This window comes from Salmo trutta, unplaced genomic scaffold (assembly GCF_901001165.1).
Source record: "Salmo trutta unplaced genomic scaffold, fSalTru1.1, whole genome shotgun sequence".
Classification (NCBI taxonomy): domain Eukaryota; kingdom Metazoa; phylum Chordata; class Actinopteri; order Salmoniformes; family Salmonidae; genus Salmo; species Salmo trutta.
In genome coordinates this window covers 172,699-184,764 of record NW_021822308.1, presented here as the reverse complement: position 1 = coordinate 184,764, position 12,066 = coordinate 172,699, and the positions used below count along the sequence as shown (strand labels likewise).

The 12,066-nt window shown below is 53.4% G+C and overlaps 1 protein-coding gene across 1 annotated transcript in view; it reads left to right on the top strand.

Annotated features, from left to right (window-relative positions):
• LOC115181655 (lysyl oxidase homolog 4) overlaps positions 1-11,862 on the top strand; it is a 38,978-nt gene extending 27,116 nt beyond the window's left edge. The window contains exons 12-14 of the mRNA XM_029743480.1: positions 70-206; positions 3,671-3,782; positions 9,205-11,862. Coding sequence (XP_029599340.1) covers positions 70-206; positions 3,671-3,782; positions 9,205-9,275 — 320 coding nt within the window. The 3' untranslated portion in view covers positions 9,276-11,862. The remainder of the gene's footprint in view (positions 1-69; positions 207-3,670; positions 3,783-9,204) is intronic.
• Positions 11,863-12,066: the final 204 nt, after the last annotated feature.

Sequence of the window (12,066 nt, the reverse complement as noted above, 5' to 3'; positions counted from 1 at the left end):
TTTAACTTGATCTTCAACTTGATCAGTCACCGTCACCTACACTTACTGTGTTTCCATGGCAACATGCAGGTATCCAGAAGCGCTTTGCGTGCTACAACATGGGAGAGCAGGGTATCCAGGTAGGTTGCTGGGATACCTATCGACATGACATCGACTGTCAGTGGATCGACATCACCGACATCAGCCCCGGGGAGTACATCTTTCAGGTTAGAACACACACACACGCAGTCACACGCACACACACACACACACACACACACACACACACACACACACACACACACACACACACACACCCAAGCTTTATCAATGGATCAACGGCCTCTTAACTTTTGCATGGAATACTTTTAAGAAAAGAAAGCAAATGTAGCTTTGTGTTTTAGTTTCTGGAAGAGGAACGACTAAGTGTTGGCTCCGGTAACCGTGGAGACCAGGAGGAAGAGATGAAAAGCTGTGATACAGACTAGAATTGGAGCGTAAATGGGTCTTGGCTCCGTCTGCACGTGTCGGTCCAGCTGGTTCACGTGTTTGGAGGTAGTTTGAGTGAAAGTGTGGGTTTAAAATAGAAGGATGTATTGAACCTGTGTTTAAGGGGAGTGATAACCTGTTCAGAGAAAGGCTTGGCTCAGTGACAGGGAACTGTGACGTTGTCAGCACATTACCACTGATGAGAGAGAGAGAGTCTCACCCACCAGGCACACCCTCACCCCTCACCCCTGGGTATGCTTACTCTGGAATGGAGAGAGAGAGAGGTAGAGATAGAGAAGAGAGAGAAAGAGAGAGAGAAACAACCTGTAGAAGGGATAGAGAAGGACACAGCAGCAGATTTCCTTCTATCCTTCTTTATCTCATCTCTGCTTTTCTAGTTGGTCATCAGATGGCTCAAAGAACGTTGTTTGCTTGTGAATTTTCTAAGATTCTGTTCAATGAGAATAAGATTCCATTCTGAAGCTTCTGATGTGACATCACAAAGCCTACATCCCGTCACCCTGCATCCCTCCCTCTGTTCTATTTCAACCCCTAACATAACGAGTGTCTGATTGGCTCCTCTGTGTGACTAAACCACCATAATGTTCACCACACGCCCCGGCCCCACCACACATCACATCATTTCTCATCAGTTTATAGCAGAGAGATGAAAGAGATTTGTTTAGACAGGAGGGAGTGGTCCTCCAGTCCATCCCTCCTACAGGGGCCTGTCTGTATGTGGTCTCTCTGCGCTGGAACACTCAGCCTTCTGGGAATATCATCTGACACACTCGTCATGTCATAAAGTTGGGAGATCAAACGGCGGCCGGCGAGACTACTGTTGCCCCAGTCTGCCGCATCGTTATGTGGTTGCCAAGGAAACACTCATTCAACAGTAGTTAAGTTGACAATAAAGTGTGTGTGAGCGAGGGAGTGTGTCTGTATGTCTGTGTGTGTGTGTGTGTGTGTGTGTGTGCATACGTGTGTGTGTCTGTGTGTTTCTGTGTATCTGAGTGTCTATGTGTGCAAGCAAACGTGTATGTATGTGTGTGTGGTGTGTGTGCGTGTGCATGCATGCCTGTGTATCTGCATGCGTTTGTGTGTTTTATGCTAACTCAGTTGTGGGGTGACGGGGGCCATGTTTAGGCACATCCACCCCACTGTCACGGTCTCTGACTGACATCCACCCCACTGTCACGGTCTCTGACTAACATCCACCCCACTGTCACGGTCTCTGAATGACATCCACCTCACTGTCACGGTCTCTGATTTACACCCACCCCACTGTCACGGTCTCTGACTAACATCCACCCCACTGTCACGGTCTCTGACTAACATCCACCCCACTGTCACGGTCTCTGAATGACATCCACCTCACTGTCACGGTCTCTGATTTACACCCACCCCACTGTCACGGTCTCTGACTAACATCCACCCCACTGTCACGGTCTCTGATTTACATCCACCCCACTGTCTCTGACTAACATCCACCCCACTGTCACGGTCTCTGACTAACATCCACCCCACTGTCACGGTCTCTGACTGACATCCACCCCACTGTCACGGTCTCTGACTGACATCCACCCCACTGTCACGGTCTCTGACTGACATCCACCCCACTGTCACGGTCTCTGACTGACATCCACCCCACTGTCACGGTCTCTGACTGACATCCACCCCACTGTCACGGTCTCTGACTGACATCCACCCCACTGTCACGGTCTCTGACTGACATCCACCCCACTGTCACGGTCTCTGACTGACATCCACCCCACTGTCACGGTCTCTGACTGACATCCACCCCACTGTCACGGTCTCTGACTGACATCCACCCCACTGTCACGGTCTCTGACTGACATCCACCCCACTGTCACGGTCTCTGACTGACATCCACCCCACTGTCACGGTCTCTGACTGACATCCACCCCACTGTCACGGTCTCTGATTTACATCCACCCCACTGTCACGGTCTCTGATTGACATCCACCCCACTGTCACGGTCTCTGACTGACATCCACCCCACTGTCACGGTCTCTGACTAACATCCACCCCACTGTCACGGTCTCTGACTAACATCCACCCCACTGTCACAGTCTCTGACTAACATCCACCTCACTGTCACGGTCTCTGATTTACATCCACCCCACTGTCACGGTCTCTGACTAACATCCACCCCACTGTCACGGTCTCTGATTTACATCCACCCCACTGTCACGGTCTCTGACTAACATCCACCCCACTGTCACGGTCTCTGATTTACATCCACCCCACTGTCACGGTCTCTGATTTACATCCACCTCACTGTCACGGTCTCTGATTTACATCCACCCCACTGTCACGGTCTCTGATTTACATCCACCTCACTGTCACGGTCTCTGATTTACATCCACCCCACTGTTAATATGTTTTACACAGGGCATATAGCCAAGTTAATATGCTACTGTTTTACACAGGGCATATAGCCAAGTTAATATGCTACTATTTTAAACAGGCCATATAAAATATGTGCTTATAGGCCTTCTGAACTTACCAAGAGAAAATATAAAGTGCTTGAAACAAATTAACCAGAAAACTAAATGAACATGTTTCATAATTATGAATACTTTTATGATTTATTGTCATTTGTTTATTTTTTATGGAAAGATGGAGTGTAGAAAATGAAAGAGTGCAGCTTTATGGAATTATGCTGTCGGTTTGGTCTTTCATGAGGCTGGAAAAGTCACATGCATGTTTTTATGTTTGGGAAACAGAGTGAATGGAAAAACAATGCCAAGCAACCTACCATGACTACATCTTAATGATAGGCTGATAGTTTTAGCTCAACCAAACATAGTTGTCATCGTCTCCTGGGTATCGACGTTGCCCTTTTAGGCACTGATCTAGGATCAGTGACCTTAGATCAGTGTAGGAACAACATCATCCTACTCCCTGTCCCACAGACCCACTCCGTATAGAAGTTCCCTTAGGCACAGATCTAGGATCAGTTTACCAACACTAAACCCAAACCATTAGGGAGAAAGGTCAAGCTGAACTTGGACCAGTATCTAGGGGCAACTTCATCCTCCTCTTATAACTCAAGCGGTAACCGCCCACATTATGCCACACACACACACGACACACACACACACACACACATACACACACAAACATCTGACACACACCTCCCTCCCACCCTTCCGTTGTCCTCTGTCCCTCCCTGCAGGTTGAAGTGAACCCCTCGTTGGACATGGCTGAGTCAGACTTCCAGAACAACGTGATGCGTTGCCGCTGCAAGTACGATGGAGGACGGGTCTTCATGTTCGGCTGCCATGCAGGTGAGGGGGGGGGGCTGCTCTACCACACTGACCAACCACAGGCACGGACGGGGGGGTGGGGCTCTGCTCTACCCACACTGACTAAACCACAGGTGAGGGGGGGTGGAGTCTGCTCTATCCACCACTGACCAACAACAGGATAGGGGTGGGGCTGCCTCTACCACCACTGACCAACCACAGGAGAGGGGCGGGGCTGCTCTACCCACACTGACCAACCACAGGAGGGGTGGGCTGCTTTACCCACACTGACCAACCACCAGGAGAGGGGGCGTGGGGCTGCTCTACCCACACTGACCAACCACAGGAGAGGGGGGGCTGCGTCTACCCCACACTGACCAACCACAGGAGCGGGTGGGGGGTGGGGCTTTGCTTTACCCACACTTGGACCAACCACAGGTAGGTGAGGGGGGGACTTGCTTACCCACACTGACCAACCAACAGGAGCGGGGAGGGGCCTGCTCTACCCACACTGCCATAACCAAGGAGAGGGGGGGGCTGCTCTCCCCACACTGACCAACCACAGGAGAGGGGTGGGGGCTGCTCTACCCACACTGACCAACCACAGGAGAGGGGTGGGGGCTGCTCTACCCACACTGACCAACCACAGGTGAGGGGGGGGGGCTGCTCTACCCACACTGACCAACCACAGGAGAGGGGGGGGGGTGCTCTACCCACACTGACCAACCACAGGTGAGGGGGGGGGGGCTGCTCTACCCACACTGACCAACCACAGGTGAGGGGGGGGGCTGCTCTACCCACACTGACCAACCACAGGAGAGGGGTGGGGGCTGCTCTACCCACACTGACCAACCACAGGAGAGGGGGGGGGCTGCTCTACCCACACTGACCAACCACAGGAGAGGGGGGGAGCTGCTCTACCCACACTGACCAACCACAGGAGAGGGGGGGCTGCTCTACCCACACTGACCAACCACAGGAGAGGGGGGGGCTGCTTTACCCACACTGACCAACCACAGGAGAGGGGGGGGGGCTGCTCTACCCACACTGACCAACCACAGGAGAGGGGGGGGCTGCTCTACCCACACTGACCAACCACAGGAGGGGGGTGGGCTGCTTTACCCACACTGACCAACCACAGGAGAGGGGGGGTGGGGCTGCTCTACCCACACTGACCAACCACAGGAGAGGGGGGCTGCTCTACCCACACTGACCAACCACAGGAGAGGGGGGGTGGGGCTGCTTTACCCACACTGACCAACCACAGGTGAGGGGGGGGGCTGCTCTACCCACACTGACCAACCACAGGAGAGGGGGGGGGCTGCTCTACCCACACTGACCAACCACAGGAGAGGGGTGGGGGCTGCTCTACCCACACTGACCAACCACAGGAGAGGGGTGGGGGCTGCTCTACCCACACTGACCAACCACAGGTGAGGGGGGGGGGCTGCTCTACCCACACTGACCAACCACAGGAGAGGGGGGGGCTGCTTTACCCACACTGACCAACCACAGGTGAGGGGGGGGGGGCTGCTCTACCCACACTGACCAACCACAGGTGAGGGGGGGGGCTGCTCTACCCACACTGACCAACCACAGGAGAGGGGTGGGGCTGCTCTACCCACACTGACCAACCACAGGAGAGGGGTGGGGGCTGCTCTACCCACACTGACCAACCACAGGTGAGGGGGGGGGGGGGGGGGGGGGCTGCTCTACCCACACTGACCAACCACAGGAGAGGGGGGGGGCTGCTCTACCCACACTGACCAACCACAGGAGAGGGGGGGAGCTGCTCTACCCACACTGACCAACCACAGGAGAGGGGGGGAGCTGCTTTACCCACACTGACCAACCACAGGAGAGGGGGGGGCTGCTCTACCCACACTGACCAACCACAGGAGAGGGGGGGGCTGCTTTACCCACACTGACCAACCACAGGAGAGGGGGGGGGCTGCTTTACCCACACTGACCAACCACAGGAGAGGGGGGGGGGCTGCTCTACCCACACTGACCAACCACAGGAGGGGGGGGGCTGCTTTACCCACACTGACCAACCACAGGAGGGGGGGGGGCTGCTCTACCCACCCTGACCAACCACAGGAGGGGGAGGGGCTGCTTTACCCACACTGACCAACCACACGAGAGGGGGGGGGGCTGCTCTACACACCCTGACCAACTACAGGAGAGGGGGGGGGCTGCTTTACCCACACTGACCAACCACAGGAGAGGGGGGGGGGGGCTGCTCTACCCACACTGACCAACCACAGGAGAGGGGGGGGGGGCTGCTTTACCCACACTGATCAACCACAGGAGAGGGGGGGGGGCTGCTTTACCCACACTGACCAACCACAGGAGAGGGGGGGGGCTGCTCTACCCACCCTGACCAACCACAGGAGAGGGGGGGGGCTGCTTTACCCACACTGACCAACCACAGGAGAGGGGGGGGGGCTGCTCTACCCACACTGACCAACCACAGGAGAGGGGGGGGGGCTGCTTTACCCACACTGACCAACCACAGGAGGGGCGTGGGGCTGCTCTACCCACACTGACCAACCACAGGAGAGGGGGGGGCTGCTCTACCCACACTGACCAACCACAGGAGGGGGGGGGGCTGCTCTACCCACACTGACCAACCACAGGAGAGGGGGGGGGCTGCTTTACCCACACTGACCAACCACAGGAGAGGGGGGGGGGCTGCTTTACCCACACTGACCAACCACAGGAGAGGGGGGGGCTGCTTTACCCACACTGACCAACCACAGGAGGGGGGGGGCTGCTCTACCCACCCTGACCAACCACAGGAGAGGGGGGGGGGGCTGCTTTACCCACACTGACCAACCACAGGAGAGGGGGGGGGCTGCTCTACCCACCCTGACCAACCACAGGAGAGGGGGGGGGCTGCTCTACCCACCCTGACCAACCACAGGAGAGGGGGGGGGCTGCTCTACCCACACTGACCAACCACAGGAGGGGGGGAGGGGGGCTGCTCTACCCACCCTGACCAACTACAGGAGAGGGGGGGGGCTGCTTTACCCACACTGACCAACCACAGGAGAGGGGGGGGGCTGCTTTACCCACACTGACCAACCACAGGAGAGGGGGGGGCTGCTCTACCCACACTGACCAACCACAGGAGAGGGGGGGGGCTGCTTTACCCACACTGACCAACCACAGGAGGGGCGTGGGGCTGCTCTACCCACCCTGACCAACCACAGGAGAGGGGGGGGCTGCTCTACCCACACTGACCAACCACAGGAGAGGGGGGGGCTGCTCTACCCACACTGACCAACCACAGGAGGGGGGGGGGGCTGCTCTACCCACCCTGACCAACCACAGGAGAGGGGGGGAGCTGCTTTACCCACACTGACCAACCACAGGAGAGGGGGGGGGCTGCTTTACCCACACTGACCAACCACAGGAGAGGGGGGGGCTGCTTTACCCACACTGACCAACCACAGGAGAGGGGGGGGCTGCTCTACCCACACTGACCAACCACAGGAGAGGGGGTGGGGCTGCTTTACCCACACTGACCAACCACAGGAGGGGCGTGGGGCTGCTCTACCCACACTGACCAACCACAGGAGAGGGGGGGGGCTGCTTTACCCACACTGACCAACCACAGGAGGGGCGTGGGGCTGCTCTACCCACACTGACCAACCACAGGAGAGGGGGGGGGCTGCTTTACCCACACTGACCAACCACAGGAGAGGGGGGGGGGGGGCTGCTCTACCCACACTGACCAACCACAGGAGAGGGGGGGGCTGCTCTACCCACACTGACCAACCACAGGAGAGGGGGTGGGGCTGCTTTACCCACACTGACCAACCACAGGAGAGGGGGGGGGGCTGCTCTACCCACACTGACCAACCACAGGAGAGGGGGGGGGGGCTGCTTTACCCACACTGACCAACCACAGGAGAGGGGGTGGGGCTGCTTTACCCACACTGACCAACCACAGGAGAGGGGGGGGCTGCTCTACCCACACTGACCAACCACAGGAGAGGGGATGGGGCTGCTTTACCCACACTGACCAACCACAGGAGAGGGGGGGGGCTGCTCTACCCACACTGACCAACCACAGGAGAGGGGGTGGGGCTGCTTTACCCACACTGACCAACCACAGGAGAGGGGGGGGCTGCTCTACCCACACTGACCAACCACAGGAGAGGGGGGGGGCTGCTCTACCCACACTGACCAACCACAGGAGAGGGGGGGGGGCTGCTTTACCCACACTGACCAACCACAGGAGAGGGGGGGGGCTGATTTACCCACACTGACCAACCACAGGAGAGGGGGGGGCTGCTCTACCCACACTGACCAACCACAGGAGGGGGGGGGGCTGCTCTACCCACACTGACCAACCACAGGAGGGGGGGGGGGCTGCTCTACCCACACTGACCAACCACAGGAGAGGGGGGGGGGCTGCTTTACCCACACTGACCAACCACAGGAGAGGGGGGGGGGGCTGCTTTACCCACACTGACCAACCACAGGAGAGGGGGGGGGCTGCTCTACCCACACTGACCAACCACAGGAGAGGGGGGGGCTGCTTTACCCACACTGACCAACCACAGGAGAGGGGGGGGCTGCTTTACCCACACTGACCAACCACAGGAGAGGGGGGGGGGGGCTGCTTTACCCACACTGACCAACCAAGGAGAGGGGGGGGGGGGCTGCTTTACCCACACTGCCAACCACAGGAGAGGGGGGGGGGGGCTGCTCTACCCACACTGACCAACCACAGGAGGGGGGGGGCTGCTCTACCCACACTGACCAACCACAGGAGAGGGGGGGGCTGCTCCTACCCACACTGACAACCACAGGAGAGGGGGGGGCTGCTCTACCACACTGACCAACCACAGGAGAGAGGGGGTCTGCTCTACCCACACTGACCAACCACAGGAGAGGGGGGGGCTGCTTTACCCACACTGACCAACCACAGGAGAGGGGGGGGGGCTGCTCTACCCACACTGACCAACCACAAGAGAGGGGGGGCTGCTCTACCCACACTGACCAACCCACAGGAGGGGGGGGGGCTGCTCTACCCACACTGACCAACCACAGGAGAGAGGGGGTCTGCTCTACCCACACTGACCAACCACAGGAGAGGGGGGGGGGCTGCTTTACCCACACTGACCAACCACAGGAGAGGGGATGGGGCTGCTTTACCCACACTGACCAACCACAGGAGAGGGGGGGGGCTGCTCTACCCACACTGACCAACCACAGGAGAGGGGGAGTTCCATCCTTCCTTCACTCCATTACTCCTCTCAATCAATTTCTACTTCATATCCACACAAAAATGTTATTGTAATATTTGTCTCTCTCCCTCTCTCTCCCTCTCTCCCTCCCTCTCTCTCTCCCTCCCTCCCTCTCCCTCCCTCCCTCCCTCTCTCCCTCCCTCCCTCCCTCCCTCTCTCTCCCTCCCTCCCTCCCTCTCCCTCTCTCCCTCCCTCTCTCTCAGGTGATGCATACAGTCCAGAGGTGGAGGATCTGTTTGAGCACCAGCGTCAGATCACCAACAACTTCCTCTAACCAACGGAACAACAGAATAACCAATGGGAGATCTCCATCCAACAGAACAACGAATGAGAGACTTCAGAACAACCAATCAACCAATGGGAGTTCTCAGGGCAGAGCTTTGGAACCACAGCTCATCTCAACTTACCCAATAAGGGGAGAGGAGCCGGAGGAGAACCAGGAAGCCAGGGTTGGAATGGACTGTGGGAGAGAGGGGGGAGGAAGGAAGAGGGGAGGGGGGAATTGTTTCTGAAAAGGTCAAAGAAAGAATCACCTGAACATCAAGCAATCATCGCACCTTCACCATCGCTAACCATATCTCTGAGAGAGAGAGAGAGAGAGAGAGAGAGAGAGAGAGAGAGAGAGAGAGAGTATAGACAGAGACGTATACAGGACTTTTGGGTAGTTGTGACACGTTTGTCAGTTGGAATCAAACCGTATCAAGCTGTCACGTGTCAGGTGTCACCATGGTAACAGGATAGTAGAGATGCTTGTCTTGAAACCAAAAATTATGCGCAACATGGAGTTATTTACAGATTTGAAATTACGGAAAAACAACAAGATAGTTCCCTAAGATTCAGACAGACTATGGTTATGTAGCACAGGAGGCTGGTGGCATCTTAATTGGGGAGGATGGGCTGATAGTAATGGCTGCAACGGAATTAAATGGAACACATCAAACACGTGGTTTCCATGTGTTTAATACCATTCCATTCCCTCCATTCCAGCCACTATTAGGAGCTGTCCTCCCCTCACCAGCCTCCTGTAATATGTAGGAAGGTTACACTAAGGTACATGAGTATTACATGTATGTTTATCAAATCACAAACTGTGTATATTGTATAAGATGGTTGTACCTATTTAGTGATAATGGGGCAAAGCTACCTTGTTTAAAGGTACACTCAGTAAGATGGCATTGTCATACATTTTCATACAAAAAATTAGGACCTAAGGCTCTTTACCAAATGCCCCCTGTATGATATACACATTAAACACAAAATATGTATATACACATTATAATACAAGAACACAGTCATGGGAAGCACAAATTAAACATCACTAATCAGCCATAAAAACAGTTACATTCATCCACAAATAAAACCCCAATCAATACTTTAAATTGCTCGAACGGCACCAGAACATCAAGATGAAATGTATTTTGAATTTTGTTCCAGCAATAAGGTGCATTAAAAACAAAAAGCATATTTACCTAGCTCGCCGGAGACCCGAGGAACCTCAAGTTAACCAAGCCTGTGAATTGGTTAGGTAACTCAGGTGTCTATACTTCAAAAGCAAAGTTAGATAAGATGAAAGTTTATGAAGTAGGGGCCTTGTAAACAACAAGGGTGTCTTCCTGCTTGCAGACATTTTGAATTCTGTTTATATCTGTGTAAGTGTATGTTAAATAGCTGAGTCTACCTTTAAGTTGTCTATTGTCTTCTCAATCTCAGTCATGATCTTATAAGATAGTATAACAGAGGCATGGAAACGTATGAAATTGGATTCACATTTATTATTGTCCGTTTTTGTCTGTCAAAAGTTCAACTCAAGTCAACTATTTTTGGAGGAGTTTCATACGCACAAAGGCCGTGATCTTGTGTGTTTTCTTTCGAAAGACAATCATCTCGGTTGTCCATTTTCCATCAACGGATGCCTTCCATTGAAAAACCATTGGCTCAAGCCATAGTTTTCTCACACAAACTTCCTGTCTGGCCACAGCCTTAGTAATTGATCAGGGCCCGGTTTCCCAAAAGCATCTCGAGGCTAAGTTATCTTAGAACCATAGGATCCTTGAGATGTTTTTGGGAAACCGGGCCTTGGTAGATGTTCTCCTCCTCTTTCTTGCCTGTTGTCCATCCATCATCAAATCAGATCACCTACTTTCTTTAAAAACTGTCCTTCATGTGCTTTGATATATCTACTTCACAAATGCAGTATTTATGCAATACAAATGCAGTATTCGCTGTAAAAAAAAAAGGTGTGTTTTTTGTTATATGGAAATTACATTGACAAGTATTTTTCATGGTGCTAACGTTTAGCCTTTAAAAAAAAAATATTGTAATGTATTGCAAATGTAGTTTTATATGACCTCTATAGAGTATCATCCTGTAGGTTTGTAATTTATACTTTAATATTATGTACTTTTGACTTAAAAGTTTTGTCCCTTTTGTAGTTGTGTTTTTCATAAGGTTGCAAAATTCTGGTAACTTTCCCACGAGTCTCAGGTTGTCCAGCAACCCCGGTTGGAAGATTCCTGGAATCAGGAAGTAATAAGCAGGAAATCTGGGAAATATAGGAATCCTACAACTGGGAATATTGGAAAAGTTACCAGATTTTTTGTTTGTTTTTGCAACGCTAGTTTTGTATTGTTTATGTTTTATTATGATACATTCTATAGTTGCTGTCATCAGTCTGTTTTAACACCAGTGAACCTCATAATACAGGTAGATATATTGTGACCAGTGCACATAGAGCTCTGGTTAAAAGTAGTGCACTATGTTTTGGGAATAGGGTGCCATTTGGGATGGTTGTTGTACCTAATAAGTACTGCACCTGATACTTGGCAATGGTAGAGAACAATAAACATCAGATTTCCAAACGATAGGGCTTTTTTGGTACATGGTCATTTGAGTGTATAGCATTTGATGATTAATACTATCATTAGCTATATAATGTACATTTAAACTCCTCATAATAAACCATGAGAAACCTTTCATTCATTCAAAAAGAGCAGTGTGGATATAGAGCCATGACCTCCATCCTGACCTAGGGAACATAGAGGCTTTACTGCCGTTTCCAACCTCAA